At 40.9% G+C, this 20,028-nt stretch overlaps 1 protein-coding gene and 1 long non-coding RNA gene across 9 annotated transcripts in view; one reads left to right on the top strand and one right to left on the bottom strand.

Moving 5' to 3' along the window:
- TBC1D22A (TBC1 domain family member 22A) overlaps positions 1–20,028 on the top strand; it is a 454,341-nt gene that overhangs the window by 258,056 nt on the left and 176,257 nt on the right. For all 7 annotated transcript variants that reach the window (XM_075124482.1, XM_048836262.2, XM_048836263.2 and 4 more), the window contains one exon: positions 8,938–9,065. In XM_075124482.1, coding sequence (XP_074980583.1) covers positions 8,938–9,065 — 128 coding nt within the window. The remainder of the gene's footprint in view (positions 1–8,937; positions 9,066–20,028) is intronic.
- LOC142070638 (uncharacterized) lies at positions 545–10,048 on the bottom strand. Of its 2 annotated transcripts, none has more exons than XR_012666579.1 (3): positions 9,985–10,048; positions 3,588–9,158; positions 545–2,488 (listed from the first exon to the last, which is right to left on the bottom strand). It is a non-coding gene; the product is annotated as an uncharacterized LOC142070638 (long non-coding RNA). The 2 variants fall into 2 exon arrangements; XR_012666578.1 differs by having other exon boundaries at positions 545–2,485.

Here is a 20,028-nt window from a genome sequence, read left to right as displayed (position 1 = left end):
CACTATGCAGTATGCAGATACTATGGGTAGGTATCCCAGTGTGCCCCATGCAGCCCTTCTTTGGGACATTTGGGAGTGCCTTTGGGACATTGTTTCAGTGATTTATGGAATAGGAACAATTTGTCCAGAGATATCTGGGAGCTAGGAGTCAAATTCCCACCATGCTGCTTTCTGCATTCCATAACACTTTCCACATCCTATAATTTTTGCACTGTTTTTTATAATTCCCGCAATCTCATGCGCTACTCTTCAGTCTCTGCCATCTCTCTGTCAGAAACATGGGCTGACTTCAGTACAGTTCTGCTACGTGGGGCAAACATGGCATGCACAGTTCTCCGGTATTTCCAGAGCTTTCATCTATTAGACTCATAGACTATCAGAGTTGGAAGGGACCTCAGGAGATCATCTAGTCCAACCCCCTGCTCAAAGCAGGGCCAATCCCCAATTTTTTTTTTTTGCCCCAGATCCCTAAATGGCCCCCTCAAGGATTGAACTCACAACCCTGGGTTTAGCAGGCCACTGCTCAAACCACTGAGCTAGCTTGAGGGAATACAGCTACAGTTGAGTTTGCGATAAGGAAGATGTGGATATGTTTGACCACAATAACAGGATACTGATAGACATAGTCGGGGGAAAAATGCCATTTTACTGGTGGTGTTCATGGAGAAGCTCCACATGGTGGAGCGCCATTTCTGGGCCAAAGAAATGAGCACTGATTGTTGGAATAGCATCTCAATGCAGGTTTGGGATGGTGAGCAGTGGCTTCAGAACTTTTGGATGCAAATGGCCACATTCCTGGATCTGTGTCTAGAGCTTGTCCCAGCACTCTGGTTCAGGCACACCAAAATGAGAGGCTCATTGACAGTGGAAAAGCAAGTGGCAATCTCTCTCTGGAAACTTGCAATGCCAGATTGCTACTAGTTAGTGGGCAATCCTTTTGGAATTGGAAAATCCACAGTGGGGGCCGTTGTGATACAAGTGTGCAGAGCCATTAAGTGTCTTCTGCTACACAGGACTGTGACTTTCAGTAATGTACAGGAAACTGGGGATTGATTTGCAGCAATGGGGTTCCTGAACTGTGGTGGGGTGAAGGATGGCACGCATATCCCTATTTTGGTGCCAACCCACCTGGCAACAGAGTACATCAACTGAAAGGGCTACTTTTCTATTGTTATGCAAGCGCTAGTGGATCATTGGAAATGCTTCACTAGTATCAATGTGGGCTGGTCAGGGAAGGTGCATGACTTTGTATTATTGAATTTCATCCCATTTCTGTTACTGTACTCTTCAAGGTCATCCAGTTTTTCCTGTACAATATTCTCATTCTGCTCTGTATTGACAATGCCTCCTAACTTTGTATTATCAGCAAATGTAATGAGCACACTCCTACTCCACTCCTACAGCTTGGTCTGTAGCTTTTCTCTACAAGATTTTTGCCTTTGCTTGGAATGCAAATTGCAAATAGTTTTTATATAGTTGATTTTTTAAATTAATTCTAAGCCTTCTCCACATTTAAGTCCTTAAGCTCTTCAGTGCAGTTGTCTTCTTTTACTACTTCCATTAAGTCTGCCTTTTTGAAATAAAAAGCCATAGTTGAAGACCTGGTTTTGATTATCCTTCCATTTACTTTAAATTAAATCAGCTCCTGATTATTTGATCCAAAGTTATTTCCTTACTACTTAGCAACACCAAGTTAAAATTGCACGACCTCTTGATTTAGTGACGATTTGATGAAGAAAACTGTTGTCATATTTTAGAACACAGGACTTTTCAAAAAGCTGCCGGCAGGGATGCTGGTGGTGATAAAATGCCAATGGTGATTCTGGGGGATCAAGCCTGCCCTTTGCTCCCCTGACTCAGGAAACTGTGGGCTGGACACCTCAGCAGTGCTCAGGGAAGATTTAGCTTCCAGCTCAGCAGGTACAGAATGATGGTTGAACTTGCTTTTGGTAGCTTGAAGGCACATTCCACCACTTCCTTCTCTGGCTTCAGCCCTGCAAACCTGCCTTCCACTCATTAGCAACTGCCAGATAAAGACAACTTTTTACTGGCAACCAAGGGGTTGCTAATAAGCGGAATCTACTTATGTGTTCTATGGTTCTCCTTGTTGTCCCTCAGCATGCAGTGTTGCGGGTAAGGATGTACACAGTGATGCCAGGTGGTATGATGGGGGCATGTAGGGAGCAGCAATTATGGAGTTCTCCAAGGGCTACAAGGCTGCTGAATATGAAATCTTTGAGCCTCCATGTCAACCATGATGTGAAGCATTTTTTTTCTTGTCCTGGTGCATATCCAATGTGCCTCTCGCTCTCTCTACCCTTTTTGCCTCTCCTGAAGCAACCATTCTCAGGCTCTCTTTATGGTTGTGTTCTGATGGGCCTTCCAAGCCCTTTGATTACTGGACGAGGCAATGGTGGGTTGGAGAATCTCGCAGAACGCATCCTTCCTGTGGTGAGGGGCACCTCCAAGGCCACCATGCCAGAAGCTGCTGATCAAAACAGACACACACCATTAGATTTACAGTCACAATGGAAAGGGAAAATAAGTCTGAAAAATTCCTTATTAGTACTAGAAAAACTCTTTATAAGAAATTCCTATTAACACCTTCCTACAGCTCCACTCTGCAGCTCAAACCATGGTGAGTACAGCTTAGAGCAGAAGAAAGGGCTTGTCATAAATATAAAGGGAAGGGTAACAACCTTCCTGAATACAGTACTATAAAATCCCTCCTGGCCAGAGGCACAATATCCTTTTACCTGTAAAGGGTTAAGAAGCTCAGATAACCTCGCTGGCACCTGACCAATAAGGGGACAAGATACTTTCAAATCGGGGGCGGGAGGGGGTTGGGGGATGAGCTTTTGTCTGTCCTGTGTGCTTGCCGGAGAGAGATCAAGAAAGCAAGCAATCCAACTCCATTCGAATTAGTAAGTACTAGCAAGGAAATGCGTTAGTTTACTTTTGTTTTGGCTTGTGATTTCCTCTGTGCTGAGAGGAAGGTGTATTCCTGGTTTTATTTTTGTAACTTTAAAGTTTTGCCCAGAGGGAAATCCTCTCTGTTTTAAATCTGATTGCCCCGTGAGATTAGCATCCCTTCTAGTTTTAAAGAGGTGCTTCTTTTACCTTTTTTTCTTCTAAAAAAGTTCTGTTTCTTTTAAGAGCCTGATTGATTTCTCTATTGTCCTAAGACCCAGGGGTTTGGGTCTGTGATCACTTTGTAACCAGTTGGTTAGGATATTATTCTCAAGCTTCCCCAGGAAAGAGGGTGTAAGGGCTTGGGGGAATAGGAACTCCAAGTGGTCCTTTCCCTGATTCTTTGTTAAATCACTTGGTGGTGGCAGCAAATAAAAAGTTTGTGCCTTGGGGAAGTTTTACCCTAAGCTGATAGAAAAGCATTTAGGGGGTCTTTCATGCGGGTCCCCACATCTGTACCTTAGAGTTCAGAGTGGGGAGGGAACCCTGACAGAAGTGTTCTGTGGCATGTTGCTATAAAGTCTAGGCCCCCATCCCTGGATATGGGTATAGGGAAATGGCAGAGAATACTGACACTATTTTCATGGGCAGTGGTGATTTTGGCTGGTATCTCATACCTAAAGGTGACAAAGGCATAGACAACCCAGCTGCTACTGGCTTCCCACAGCTGCCTGGTCCCATATGTTGCTAGCTTGTTTACTGCAATGGTGCTAGCCCAACTCAAATGTTTGGGAGAGGATTGCAGAGTATCCTCATCAAAGTGTAGTTGAGATATCTGAAAAGGATAAAAGGGACATTTCTATTCAGATATGCGGAGTACTCTGTAACACCCCCTTCTGCCCTTCCCCCCCCCAACCTCGCCCAATAAGAAAAAGAAATGAAATGAGGAGGCTGAGTCTATCTCTGTTCGACCTGTACCCAGACACAGGACATTGATCTACTGTAGGTTGTTACCGGACTGCCATACTACTCTTTTTGAAGGTATTCCCCAACATTTTACTTGATTATCTTATACCAGTAAAACAATGAAAAACAGATCCCTCTCTCTTAACTTGCAGGTAGGTTGGGGGCCATTTTTAAATGGGGAAGAAAAGTGAGGGAGAGGGAAAGATGTGGCTTGAGGGAAAGAAAAAGCAACAAAAACAAAAAATTGCAAGGAGTAATTTGTGTACGCACTTACCTGAGCTTCCTTCCCCATCATCAGTGGGCATCATCTGAGCTCACCTGGCAGAATGGGCTTGAGTGCTGGAGAGTTTTAAACAGTTCCTGGCTCACAGCATGGTTTGAGTTCCCTGTTATATCCCCTCCCTTCTTCAACTCCTCCTCCTCTCTCTTCATGGCAGGGGCCCACTTTTGGGCTCCTCTGAGGTGTCCACAGTCATTTATGGGGTGCTGATGAGGTCACCACCAAGTATAGCATGCAGTTTGTTGTAAAAGGAGCAGGTTTGCATGGCAGCATCAGATTTCTTGTTGCCCTCCCTAGTCTTGTGGTATGCCTGGCATAGCTTCTTCACTTTCATGCTTCTTATCTCTCTCGTACCCCTTTGCCAGCATTACCCATGTGATCTGCTTGTAGATATCGATGTTCCTATGGATGGTCCATAGCTCTGCTTGCACAGCATCTTCTCCCCACAGGCCAAGGAGATCCAATACTACTTTCCTGCTCCAGGCAGGAGCATGTTTAGGAGCTCTCCATGTGCTTTGGGTTGGGCAGTCAACTGCACACAAAGGTGAGCACTTAAGTGTGCTCTCCAAAATGAGCAATCAGGAAAGGGCATTTCAGAAACTTGCAAGGATTTTAAAGGTGGCATGGATTGCTTCAGGACTCTGTGACCCCTGGGCAGTGGAGTGCAAAATTCTGATCAGAGCAGTCACTGTCGTAGGGATGTGGGCATTGGAGGATGGTTAGGTTTGACACAACTAGTGCAATGGCTACACTTCCTCTGTGTTGACCTTAGTTAGGTCAACAGTGGTCAGAGTCACTCATGAAGGTGGTGGTACTGTGTTGCTGTAATGAGCCGCTTACGTTAATGGGCGACAAATTTTAATATAAACACATGCCAAACTTGGTCCAGGCAAATACACCTAATTTCATAGCGTAGACTAAGTCTTAGTCACTGTCCCAGCCACTCAAAAACCAGGTACTGGGGCCAAAGCACCAGGGCTTATTAGGGGATTGGGCAGTTGTATCGCCTCCTCTGCCTACTGCTGCTGCCTTGTTTTATAAACAAAGCCTATTTGAATTTAACCCCTTTTATCATCAGGTATTAAAGTGTCAGTTGTTAATGGCTCATCCAATTTTGAAAGCTGTAAAGGCACACATAGAGCATTACATAGGTAGTTATATTCCTCTCAGAAATGAGTGGGAAGTAGGTAGTGCTGTGAATCAAGGCATGCAAATAGTCTCACAAAAATGTGGTATTTCTGCACAACCTTGTGAGGTATAAAGTGATAAAAATAACCTGGGAAAAAATTGCTTTGAAATCTATAAGGATTTACTTTCTCCTCTGCTGGCTTTGTTCTCTAGCGCAGCATGCTGGGGTGTCATGTCATAGTGGGTGAACATCCCTAATATCTGAAAGAATTAAAATGTTCTAAGTTTTTAAAAGAAGATATGTTGAACCCCCCGTTTATCCTGGCATATGTGAACAATTAGTACATATAGGTTAAAGGTGATTATAATTTGGCACACATCATTAAGTATGTATAGTACAAACCTGTTTAAACTGAACACCAGTTAACATGAATGAGACGTTATTCCTTGGGTTTGTGCTGTATGCATGTGGACATCCTGTGATCTTCATTATGCTCCACACTAGGGACCAACATTGGAAAGCGAATTCTCTTGTGTAGAGAGGGCTCTGCTATGCTGGTTGGCAAAAATTCAAAGATTTCAGATGCTCTTCCAAAGCCTTTAGCTAACTGGGTTATCTCTTATTTTTAGTCTTTGCTGCCTTAAACCTATAGATTCTATGTTTCCTTACAACTGTACTGTATTCTCTTACTGCTGTTGTATTAATGTCTTTCTGGTTATTCCTGAGAAGAGCTAAATAAAAAAATAAAAGGGACGATAAGCATCTAGTCCCACTGTATTATCAGTTACTATGCCTCTATGAACGTGGATTAGAGGAAAGGACCTTTGAGACTCGGTGGCAAGATTCCACAAGAATACATTGATCCATAGGAATACTGTAGCTTGCCCATTTTTGGCCTTACAGAAAAGTTTTAAGTGAACATAAGACCAAAAAAACCAGATAAGTGTCCTGTTAGAAGATTCAGTATGTCAGCACTGCAGGAGCCATAAATATAATGGAACATACCATAATTTATAACCTGTTCTTCAAAAAGATGAGTGTTTCATTAGCTTGAGACCTTCTATTCTCAAGAAGGTGTCTCCCTTTGTTACCCTTTTGATGTAGATCTACAATGGCAAACTGTGCTTAATATACATAAGTCACGATATGTCAGGTCCATGAGCTATAGGGGAACCCATGTGGCTAATTGTCTCAGCCTCCAAACAATAAACTTGGCAATGTAGGAACATGATTTCTTTCCTTAAAAACAAAAAAGTGGTTGGAAATGTTGTGCTTTAGTGTGAGCAATACTAAAATCACTCACCCAAAACCATTTGTTTTGATTGTTTGTATTTATTTGTTTAACTGAACAAAATTAAGGCCAGTCAAGCTGTACGCATCAAAATATGTTCAGAGTAGCTCCTAAACATCATTCTGCTTCCCTACGTGCACGTTAATATTGGGGGTAAATTGATGTTTTGAGTTCGTTAGCTTACAAAGTACATACTTAACATTTATTGTAAAGGGCCTATGACCCTGGTACTTCTTAGTACTCCTAGTTTTTCAGTCATTAGAGAATTCTAGAACAGTGTTTCTTAACCTTTTTGATACCAGGGACCAGCATGCTTCCTTCCTAAACTGTGTCAGGGAGATCTCAGGGACCAGCACCAGTCCACCGTCATTGAGAAACACTGTTGTAACAGGCAGTTTGCCATGCACTCTTTCAATTTTTGTCCTACTATACTAATATTTCTCAACATCCTTGCTATAATGATTTTTATTAATTTTTGTTTGTTATCAAATCATTATTGGAAACCCATTGTTCTAAGTGTTTTACATGTGATCCCTCTCCTAAAGAGTTTAAGAAATAAGTGTGTATAATGATTAGGCAGACCTAGTCACTTTATACTGAATTATTAAAAAAATTGAAGTACTTTGAAAATCACTGGCATTACTCCAGATCTGTATTACCATGAATGAGACAGCAGCATTTGGATTATATTTAAAGATCCAATTTGGTCATGGAGGTCACGGATTCTCTGACTTAGATGTACATCCATGATATCTTCAGCCCACTGCAGCGGCAGGACTGTGATAGCTGTCAACCCCCGCCCAGGGCTAGAGCAACCCCCAGGGCCATGTCAGTGGCTTCCAGGGCCAGGTCAGCCTTTGGAGACCACCAGAATAGCCCCCGGGGCTGGAGCAATGGCTGGAGCAGCTGCCCAGGGCTGGTTGAACCCCTGAGGCTGCCGGAGCAGCGGACTGGGTCATCCACCCAGGGCTGGCAGCCAGCCGCCGCTGCAGAAGCAGCGGCTGGGACTGGAGCCATGGCCAGAGCTGCAATGCCGCAGTGTAGGAGTAGGATTTTATATTTGTACTATAAGAGTTAATGTCTGTCTTGATTTCATCCTGCTAGCCCTCCCCATTTGAATAGCAGAAAGGAATGACCCTCTGGATGATGAGATTCTGTTTTCCCATATGCATTACAATTAGGACCTGTTATAAGGTTTAGTTAATAAGAGACAGGATTTTTTATTGTGTCTATGTTAATTAGATTAAAGGAATGTTGAAGGCCTGAGCACAATGTAAACTATTTTTGAGCACAAGATTTAGTGAAGTTTAATTTCTCACTTCTCTGAGAGACTGTGAATGAGGAATGCATGCATCAGGAAAAGACAAGGTGTGAAAGCCATTGTTATAGCCAGATGGTCAAGGAAGGAGGAGTGAAGAGACTTAACAACACCAGAAAATCATCAATGCGCTTCCATAATGAAGGAAGGGCAGATTGATGGCCCTGAGGGGAAGGCTGTCACCCCTAAAGACAATTGATTAAATCAAAACCAGGACAGAATGACCCTCTCAAGGGTGTTTTGAAATGTTACTCCAAGCACGGAGTAACCGGTCAGAAACTGACACAGCAAAATCCATAGACTTCAGCCGAGAAAAAAGACTATTAGAACAGGGTGCTTGGCCATGAGACTTTGGGTTCGTCTTGCCACACTCCAGGAGCATCGGATCGCAAACGACAGAGCCCTGCTCCCCTCTGTGACCAATCTGGCTGGCCACTAGATTGATCCAGACTCTGGACTGGTAGCTATAAACATCAACTGGCAGGACTGTGTTCATGGTGGGTGGGGGTGTGTGTGTGAGAGAGAGAGAGAGATTGAAAAGCACATGCTAACTGTTGTATTTACAATAAACACGGCATTTTGCCTTATCCCTCTTATAAGATCCTATTGGTATTATTTTATTAGTGTAACAGCAGGAAGAGTATCAGGGCTGGAGCAGTGACCGGCAGTCATCCCCCAGTGGGGCTCCAAGTGTTAGTCATCTCCCCACCATCCAGGGTCTTTTTAGTAAAAGTCAAGGACAGGTTGCAGGATTCCATGTATTTTTGTTTATTGCCAGTGACCTGTCCATGACTTTTACTAAAAGTACCCATGACAAAATATTAACTTTAATTATAGTTGTGTAAACCACCTAGGGACAGTAAACTAAATGCAAGATAAGTTTGGCTGTACCTCTCTCCATTTTGTTCATTTTCTCTTTAACTGTAACAGTTTCTGTGAATTGTTTTTATATAATGTTTTATTTTTAGACTGTTTATTTGATAATTATAGCTGCAGACAAGGTTCTATATAAGTGATAAATGTTTCTTTGTTTTGTCTTCCAGAACAAGTACACAGACATTTAGATCAACATGAGGTGAAATACTTACAATTTGCTTTCCGTTGGATGAATAACTTGCTGATGAGAGAAGTTCCGCTGAGGTGCACCATAAGGCTATGGGACACATACCAGGTGAGCACTTGCTTTATGGTTGCATACTTCCAATTAGTGATGTAGGATGACATCATTCTGAGGTGCTCTCCTTTTATGTAAATGTACCTTTCCCTGTTTTTCAGTATGGGACAATGAATGTAAATTTACCTCATTGCTGTACACAGTACATAAAATGAATATATAGCTTTTCCATCCACTGGTATTGAAAATTAAATTATCTGGTTTGATTGAATACGTCACCTCAGACTTGCTGCTTTATTCTAACATAATTGTAACATAATCTACAAATTGTTGGTCTTTTACTGGCAGAAGTTAAGGTAAAGTGAGAAACATTTTATTTTAGCTGGATAACATATGTCAAGGCTGAATCCCCACTCTGTCACTTAAAATTAATACTTGCCACTCCAGGCTTGTATTAAACTCTCAAGGTTACAGGCTTTCTCTGACCTTGGCTTGGTAAACGCTGCCACCGCCCAAATACAAAAAATCCCCTTGGACCCAGGAAGGAGCACTTGGGAATTCTTCTCTGTGGGGTACCCTCAAGCCCTTTCACCCCTCTCTGGGGAAGAGCAGAGAAAGGAAACAAAGGAAGTTAGCTGTTGCCACCAGCTAATAAAACAGCATATGCACAAACCTCTTAAGACACCAAAAATCCAATCCTGTTCTTAAAAAAGGTAAATTTTATTAAAAACAGAAAAGGAGGAAAATACATCTGGAACTTAGGCTTTTGCTAAATTTTAAAAGAGCTATTGCAAAAAATTAAGCACCTAAAATAGCTTTCTTGGGGGTTCAGCTTAAAGTTTACAAGCAAACAAAAGCATCTGGGGTTAGCACAGAGGAGATCCACAAGCCAAAATAAAGAAATAAACCTGATCTCGTTATCTAAACATACCTAGTCAAATGATTCCTTCTAGGTATGGGAGATAATTTTTCATACCTGGTTCAAACCTTACACAGCATTCCTGCTTATAGTATTGCTGCTCTGTGTCCCTGCAGCCCAGAGAGAACAACAGACAAAGGGAAAGGGTTTTTTTCCCAATTTTAAAAAGTTCTGTCCTTCCCATTGGCTCGTTCGGTCAGGTGCTCATTTTTTTTTCTTTACCTGAGGGACTTTTTAACTCTTTACAGGTAAAACAAGTAGAGAAAAGTTACCAAGAGGGATTTTAAACTAACTGGCTGGCTCAGTGTCCATCAAAGGGAGCTACCCCCCACTTTATTTATTACAACATATTATACGGAATCAGTATTACCTGCTGGGTAAAGCAGGAAGCGGGGATAAGGACCTCTGGATTCTGTTGTATGCTATTTATTATATTTGGGGCATATCACTTAATTTCTCTCTCCCTCAATATACTCATCAGAAAAATATTTAGATTTATTTGTCTGAGCGAAATGTTGAGAGATTTGGCTAATGTTTTTAAAGTACTTAGATCCTCAGATGAAATGCACTATAGAAGTATTAATTTACTAGTTAAGTACAGGCTTGATCATTTATCCCACTCTGATTTGAAAGGGTCACATTTTGTTTGAATTACTGTTTACCCATAAGTAAAGGTGGTGACACATTTATGTGCAACATTGGTAGGCAAGTACTTTAACTATGATGGGTTCTCCCTTTTGGTCAAGCTGTTCCGAGCACAGGATTTGGGTAAGTTGAAGATAGACTTCCCCTATTCTTAGCTTCCTGAGACCTGCCTCCTTTCAAGAGAGCAACCTCTCTAATTTATGATCAGCTCTAACTGCCCCAACGGACTGTTTTTTCAGCTGAAAATATCCCATAGGATAGAGCATATCCCATTTTGCTGGGGAAATTCCCTGGTTGTTAGTTATGTCCCTTTTGCACTGAGAGCGCAACATAAAAGGCATCACTACCTGTGAGTGAATCAGGCTCTGTTTTAAGCTTTATTCTAGTAACTTCTCTAGTATATTATAATTGAAGATTAATAATTACCACAATAGTTAAAATAAACCTGAATGTGTAAATAAGGGCTGCAGAGACAATGAATTATAGGTATTGTTGGAGTAGTGTTATATGGTGTAGCTGTTGCTGTCACTGGAAACATTCGGTGTTCCTTTTGAGATTCTGCAGATTCCTGCAGCTTCTGTATGATCCGTTTCTGCAGAAAGCCATATTTTGTGATGCCACTTTCCTTGCTGTGCCTACAATATCTTTTAAAATCTTCAAGTCCTTTCAGTTAAAGACATTTATTTTTCAGCAGTTGCCTCTCCTTGGGCAGTATTATAAGGGTGAATAACAAAACTATACAAAATAATATGCAGTTTGAGGAATGACAGTTGTCTCATAAGGCACGTATAGTGGCTTATCATTGTTTATGTAATGAGTATTTTTGTTAGTGTTGTAAAAATTTATTGACGTGTAAGAGTCTCCCTCGCAGATTTGGAAGTTATGCTCTCTGTATATAAGGTTTATGAGAAATGCTTACATAAAGTGTGTGTCACAAACTGGCAGCCAGAATTCACTGTGGCTGATGTCTGTGACCAGATTGTTCACTAAGGGGTCGGAAACTATGTTGACCTCTTGGACCATCTGCTTTAAGTTGATTTTCCTGGAGAACCGAATATTTCAAGCTTGGTAGCATCTATCTGAGCTTCATCTGCCTTGGTAACATATGCTGTCTTGATATTTGCTGCTTTTCTTGGATGAGTCAAATACTAAGGAGGAAAAAAAAAGTTTGAAGTGATGAGTACCACTTCTTGAAACACTTGCTGTCTTCCTGCCTTTAAAAACAAGCACAGGTGTCATCATAATTTTCAGTGCTCAGATCTACATCCACTGATGCATGCTGTCGTGTCAACACCTCTTCATGCCTCTTTGTCATTGAAGAGGGTATCATGATTTATAAGAGAAAAAGTGGAATATGTAGAATTAAAATGCTAAACTAGCAATATGTTTCACTCTACATAGCATAGATTAGTAAGTGTTGATGAAAATATAGTGTGCAGATTGGATGTTTTTCTAAAGGACATATCTAATTCAAACAGGATACATTAATACAGGGAAGTCCCATGACGTGTGTTATGCAGCAGGTCATACTAGATGAACACGGTGGCTCATTCTATGAATGTATCTATGAATAATCTATTTTAGATTTTACAGTATCAAGCACAGTCTTGCCAGTATCTGACTTTCTGTCTAACTTAATTCAGATTTAATCAGCTGTGTGAAGTAGGTCATTGCATACATACTCCAAAATTATTGTAAGTAAGCCAGGTATATGAGAATAAATTTTCACAAAGGTTCACAAATTTCCCATAACAAAATGCATAGGTGTTCTGTAACTGTGCTTTTATAAATCTGTAAAAATATGGTACTGTCTTTACAGCAGAACTTTACAAACACAAAAATACATTTTGAAAAAGAAAACTGCTGCTTGACAACAACTTTTAACTTTAATTCCTACTAAAACAAGATAATTAGAAGCACTGTGCAGCTTGTACACACAACAAGGTGTGTGGTGAGGGCTTCTTAATTTTAAAGATTTAGTTTGGTTTATTATTTCCTTAATTTGGATTGTACTTTAACAAGAGGAAATTCAACTTTCTTTGGATTGGCCTGTTTTTTTATGTGAGAACGAATGCCTTTGATTAGCTACAGTGTTCCTTTCAAAGGTTAATTTTTTTCCCAAATTGCTAAATTACGCTCAGGACACCGAAGTTTTAAGTCTTTAGAACTGAATTATGTGAACTTTGTTGGAATCAGATGTAAAAAATTGCACAGTCAGAAACTGTAATACAAGACCTCAGTTTTATCTTCTACTTACAAGAGGTAGATAAAGAATTATTGGGGCCCTGGGCACAGAGAACTTTTGGGCCCCCCAAACCCTCCCTTGCACGGGGCCCCACTCCCTGCTCTTCCCCTTCCCGCAACAACTGCCCCCTGGTCAAGCCAGAAGCTGGAGTTGGGCCATGGTAAGATCCGCCCAGAGAAAACGGAGCCATTGGCAAACTTGTATCTTGGTGCCTCTGGCCACTATGGGCTCCCCAGCCCTCAGGGCCCTGCTGCCTCTCCACAGTGCTTAATTTATATCAAAAGAGGAGCTGGGGCTCAACCCTAGCAAGCCCCGGCACAAATTAAGCACTGGCTGGGTGGCTAGATAGTGGCAGCTGCTGGCTGGGTGCTGAGGTCTGAAGGCATTGCCACCACCACCAGCAGCAGAGAAATAAGGGTGGCATGGTATATGATGTATTACCACCCTTACTTTGTGCTGCACCATGCCACCTTTGCCCCTAACTCCTGCACTCCACTTCTGTGCCCACATGGGGAAACTGCTCCATGCATCCAGGTCAGCAGGCAAGCTGGTTGTGCACCCCCAAGAGGACTGGGCGGGGGGAAATGAGGAGCAATGTCAGGGCTTCTTGCATCCAGGTCACTTTCTCAACCCGGGCTGCATAAGGGGAGGACAGGAGAGCAACAGTTCCTGATGCTCATTTCACAGCACAGCCCAGTGGTGGAATGCATGGAGCACTTGGTGTTGCTTCTTGTCCCCCACTTACAGCTACCTAGGGGGGAATGGAGGAATGTTGGCGGGGTAGGAGGGGCGAGTAATATCTGTGTGTCACCATTCACCTTCCCCGTTTCTCCCCCATGCATAGTCACTGCAAGTTTGTGGTTCTCCCCTGCCAGCTGGCAGCTCACAACTCTGCACTGTGCCCCCCTAACCACAGCGCCTTGGGCGGTCACCCAGGTGGCTTGCCCCATAGGCCAGCCCTGAAGAGTCACCCAAGGATCTTGGGCCTCTGTGTAGAGCCCTGGACGATGGGCACATGGGCCAGGGGCTGCTCTTGGACCCCCACACAGGGCAGGTGGAGGTTCCTGGTTTCCCCACAGCAGCCTGGGCAACTCTTACTATGGCCTAGCTCCAGCTTCTGGCCTGGCCAGGGGGCGGGGCCTTGGGGGAAGCGGAGGAGCAGTGGGCGGTGCCAGAATTCCAGTGTCAATGGCGCCCCCACTTCCACCCAGGTTCCAGTGCTCTTGTGGGGGTCCTCAAATTGGCGAGGGCCCCTGGGCACGAGCCCCATGGGCCCGTGCATTATTCTGTCACTGCTTCTTACCCTCATGTCTTTTTATCTTGCATTTTCTTTGAAACCTGGGATCACCTTCTTGGCACAGTACTTTGGTACAGTGTAATATGCAATCCTGCCAATCCTGAAGTTACACAGATTTTTGTGCGTTTATGAAAAGGAAGTAAGACAAGTTGCATGTCTGCTCCATTCTAAAAGAGCCTGTGTTTGACATGATAATGATTTAAAGGTTTCTTTGTACGCTTACAACAAATACTATTGCTACTTTCTATCTTTGTACTTGCATGATTTAACCACTTTTATTAGGAACGGTAGAGATGTCAATCTGTACATCTTCCATGCTCTGCCACATTAGACAAATGTTACAGCATTTTATGCCTATCAACAACAACCCAAAAAAAGTACCCGTGATCTGATTTAAGGCATTTCATAAGAGTTAGTAACAACTTTGGGATTTCTTCTTGCCTTACTTCTGTTTAAATTTTTTAGATTGAAATTTGGTTTTTGTCTTTCAGAGCATATATCAAGATGTATCTTCTGTATTTATGTCGCTTACTAGTCTTTTGTGCAAAACAGAGTGAATAGTGTTATTCCAATAATTGAATTCACACGTGTGCATCACAGTCTCAAAATGGCAGTGTGGGGCTGAAAGTCAGAGGCTGTATATCAATTTGTATTGTGATGTTATATTCATTTTTAAGTATCAGGAAAAAAAATCTTTGATGCTGAAAAAAGTTAACATGCTATTTGAAATATTGAAATTAAAGTACTTCTGATTGTGAAGTAGTTATGAATGGAATCCTCTGACATACTGCCAATGTCACACATAATGTCAAGCTGGCTGCTATTTGCATTAGGGTCAGAATTTCCATTTGTAAGTCAGCGCTTTATTTTGAGTCTCTCTTTATCTATAGCAAGAGGTCCTTTTCTTTTTCCCATCCAGTTTCCTCATCCAGTTTCAATAGACTAACCATGATAAACACGTATTGTGGAGGCACTGACACTAGTTCCATTATTCGGCGTTTGGCCTTTGACAGGATGTTAAAACCTATATGGAACTGAAACAGTGGGTTGGTTAAAGTCTCAGATTTAGAGGATATTTTAGTTATAAACATAAAATACACACACAAGAATATATACGTATAAATATTTGTATGCGTGTATTTTCAAATATAGCCAAGCCACATTTTTAAAAAATGGATACAGTTATAAGTCCATATTTAGGCAGTTAAATAAGTAAGCTACTGAACTTCATTCAGTATTTTAGAATATTAGGGATCCTATTTAATTGCCTACATTTATTTGGGCCAAGAATTCAAATATTGATGTCTACAATTAGACCTCTAATTCCATATTTAAGAAGTTTGAGGTTGAAGTCAATGGAAAGAGCCTAACATTAAGCACCGATTTATTTATTTTTTAAAACTTGCAGATATATATAACACACACAAAAATATTATGTTAAAAGAATGTTATTTAGGTTGCACAGTCAAGCACTCAAAAGTTAGGAAATGCATTTTATGTTTGACCATGCACCAATCCGTCACCCTGTATGTCCATCCTGTGCACAGAATCAGTAGTTCTGTGTAAAACAAATGTGTATGTGTGTGATATCAAGTAATTAACGACTGTACATAATGCCTATTCACAAACTTGAAGTTAGGTGCTTGTATTTATGTATAACCAGTTTTTTTTTTAAAAATTGATTATATTATGTAAAAGACTTTAGCCACCCTTCTCTAGTCTCAGAGTGACAGCCGTGTTAGTCTGTACCTGCAAAAAGAAAAGGAGTACTATGAAATTAATTTTGCTTTATCTTAGAAAGAATATGCTCCTTTACAATGTCCTTGATGTTCATTTCCTTTGTGAACAATGCATAATATCAGCCCGTGTACAAGAGAGCTACATTAACTCACCGATATCAAAAGTCAAGATTTCTAGTAGTAAAGCATTAATGCAAAATGAAAGCCGCTGACCCACCTAATACCATGGGATTGACGGCTCTTTACTTATTTCTCATTGTTATTCTTTGAGTGTGATATTACAGATCATTTAACCAGAGCTATGGCAGCAGTGGTATCTAGCCTCAGGTCACCTCTGCCTATTGAGATTTGCAAGTCAGCCACTTGGAATTCATCACTTTTCAAAAGGCAGTTTTCCTGACAATGCATTGGAGAAGTTATGTACCCAGACTAGCTGCTGAAGTGCAGTGTGATGGTTCTCGGGGTCCCCAGAACTTAGTTACCCTGCCTCCAGTGTGTGGGAGGCTTTCTTGTGCTTGACTGGGTGTCAGTTCCCTGACACTCCCAGGCTATGCCAGCCCTTACTTTGCCATGCAGGTTCAAAAACAGTGTAATCCAATCCCTGAGTCCCTTTGAAGACCCTTCTCCACTGAACATTCATGGAAATACCAAGTTAGCTCTCCCCAGATGACATACCATCTTGTCTGATGCAACTCAGGATCAGCACCTAGGTTAATATCACAGCACTTAAATATATTTTGTAGTGAAAACTATAAGTTTATTATCAAAGATTCAAAAGATAGTAAGGGTAGTGGAAACAAAAGGTTACATATAAAACTAAGTCATAACATGGTTTCTAGAGATTAATCTTAACTATTAGGTTTATCTACTGTCTTCTGAAGTTTCTGTTACGCAAAGCTTTTTGCAGTGTCTTCAACCCAGGCTGGTTGTGATGTCCCATTTTCATTAGTATTTTTAGGTACAGGATGAGGGGGTGTCTTCTCTGTTCCCCGAATACAGTCCAGTAAACATTTGAAGTGTATTTCAGGATAAGATTTTTTCCCCCAGTGTGTGTTCTTCCCCGTGAATTTCACATCTTTCTTGTGACTTCATATATAAATGTGCCTCCATTGTGTTAAGGCTTAATTTACGTGCTAACAGAGATAAAGGTGAATAAACATCTTTTGACTGACAGGAAACTGGTTTCCTCACCTTTGCTTTGATACAGAATCTAAGAACATATTTTCAGTTCACATACATAGCTCCTTACATAGTTATCTGTACATACATTTCACAATGACATTAATGACCAGCGTGATCCTGGCTTTCATTTAAGACTTTGCAAGATATTCCTTGAAATATAATTTACATGCCAGAATCAGGATATTCTTTTAACCCTTTGCCAGTTGGCATTGAGGGGTTATTGGGTCACATGTAAATTCTACTTAAACCTCCTTTTTTAAAGCTTTGCATGTATCTATAAATGTTCATTTTAAGAAAACCCCCATGAATGCATATTATGACAAAGTTCCTCCTATACCTTGGTGGGTCTTGCGCTTATTAGCAGATTTGCTCGCCTTGGAACTTCACGGCAGCCCTCAGTTTGGCCGTTTTTCTGAACCCACAGTCCAGGTCAACTCCTCCTGTGTCTGACCAGGAGTTGGGAGGATTTGGGGGGAACCCAGGCCTGTCCTCTACTCCGGGTTCCAGCCCAGGGGCCTGTGGAATGCTGCTGTCTAGAGTGCCTCCTGGAACAACTGTGCAACAGTTACAACTCCCTGGGCTACTTCCCCATGGCCTCCTCCCAGCACCTTCTTTATCCTCACCATAGGACCTTCCTCCTGGTGTCTGATGATGCTTGTACACCTCAGGCCTCCAACAGTCCACGTTCTCACTCTCAGCTCCTAGTGCCTCTTGCTCCCAGCTCCTCACACGCACACCACAAACTGAAATGAGCTCTTTTTTAAAACCCAGGTGCCCTAATTAGCCTTCCTTAATTGATTCTAGCAGCTTCTTGATTGGCTGCAGGTGTTCTAATCAGCCTGTCTTAATTGTCTCCAGAAGGTTCCTGATTGTTCTGGAACCTTCCCTATTACCTTACCCAGGGAAAAGGGACCTACTTAGCCTGAGGCTAATATATCTGCCTTCTGTTACTCTCCTATAGCCATCTGGCCGAACCCTGTCACAATATTTAAAGATTTTGTGCTAAATAAGTTTGTGTATGTTAATGCATGCCATGTCACTTACAAGTTCCATGATAATAGGGGACAAATTTATAAAGTGATCTAAAATAGACATATCAAAGCCAGTACTGTGCACATTTTGTTGGGTATAGCTAACATCTTGTAGATCTTAACTTACCACTTATCAGATATTTGTAAATATAGAAACAATATAGACTATTTTTTCTCCCTACCAAAAATTGCCAGTAGCTGAGTAGATATAGTTTAGTTAAATAGATATTTTAAGATCAGTAGTTTTTCATTTGTACCTCATTAATTGACTGTATTCTTAGTGCCCAAGAATCTCCTCGACACAGGCACAAGATTTACTTTTATTAATAAAAACAAAACTAGTACCTGTAATAGATGACTTCCGTCGAAAAGATTACATTTGTACTTTTGCCTAATGATTTTGAGTAAATACTAGGGCTGTAAAGTGATTAAAAATTTATTGTGATTAATCATGCAATTAACAAAATTAATCCCGATTAACAGTGCAATTAATCATACAATTAATAATAGAATACCATTTATTTAAATAGTTTGGGATATTTTCTATATTTTCAAATATATTGATTTCAATTACAACACAGATTACAAAGTATACAGTGCTCATTTCATTTTTTATTACAAATATTTACACTGTAAAAAACAAAAGTATTTTTCAATTCACCTAGTGCAATTGTAGTGCAATCTCTTTATCGTGAAAGTTGAACTTATAAGTATAGAATTATATGCAAAAAATAACTGTATTCAAAACTAAAACAATGTAAAAGTTTACAGTCTACAGGTCCACTCAGTCCTACTTCTTGTTCAACCAATCGCTCAGACAAACAAGTTTGTTTACATTTGCAGGAGATAATGCTGGCCGCTTCTTATTTACAATATCACTTGAAAGTGAGAACAGGCATTTGCATGGCATTGTTTTAGCCGGCATCGCAGGTTATTTATGTGCCAGATGCACTAAAGATTCATACGTCCCTTCATGCTTCAGCCATCATTCCAGAGGATGTGTCCATGCTGATAACAGGTTCTGCTCGATAACCATCGAAAGCAGTGTGGACCGACTCATATTCATCTTCATCATCTGAGTCAGATGCCACCAGCAGAAGGTTGATATATTTATTTATTTTTGGTGTAGTTTCCCCATCGGAGCGTTGCTCTTGTAAGACTTCTGAAAGCATGCTCTAAACCTCATCCCTCTCAGATTTTGGAAAGCACTTCAAATTCTTAATTCTTGGGTCAAGTGATGTAGCGATCTTTAGAAATCTCACATTGGTACCTTCTTTTCATTTTGTCAAATCTGTAGTGAAAGTGTTCTTAAAATGAACAACATGTGCTGGGTCATCATCCAAGACTGTTATAAAATGAAATATATGGCAGAATGTGGGTAAAACAGAGTAGGAGGCATACTATTCTCCCCCAAGGAGTTCAGCCACAAATTTAATTAATGCATTATTTTTTTAATGAGTGTCATCAGCATGGAAGCATGTCCTCTGGAATGATGGCTGAAGCATGAAGGGGCATACGAATGTTTCACATATCTGGCACGTAAATATCTTGCAATGCCAGCTACAAAAGTGCCACGAGAACGCCTGTTCTCACCTTCAGGTGACACTGTAAATAAGAAGCGGACAGCATTATCTCCTGTAAATGTAAACAAACTTGTTTGTCTTAGTGACTGGCTGAACAAGAAGTAGGACTGAGTGGACTTGTAAAGTTTTACATTGTTTTATTTTTGAGTGCAGTTATGTAACAAAAAAAAATCTACATTTGTAAGTTGCACTTTCATGATAAAGAGTTTGCATTACGGTACTTCTATGAGGTGAATTGAAAAATATGATTTGTTTATAATTTTTACAGTGCAAATATTTGTAATAAAAATAATAATGTAAAGTAAGCACTATACACTTTGTATTCTGTGTTGTAATTTAAATCAATATATTCAAAAATGTAGGAAAACATCCACAAATA

Source organism: Caretta caretta, chromosome 1 (assembly GCF_965140235.1).
Source record: "Caretta caretta isolate rCarCar2 chromosome 1, rCarCar1.hap1, whole genome shotgun sequence".
NCBI classification, from domain to species: domain Eukaryota; kingdom Metazoa; phylum Chordata; order Testudines; family Cheloniidae; genus Caretta; species Caretta caretta.
The sequence above is the reverse complement of the archived record's forward strand: the minus strand, read 5'-3'. Positions and strand labels throughout refer to the sequence as shown.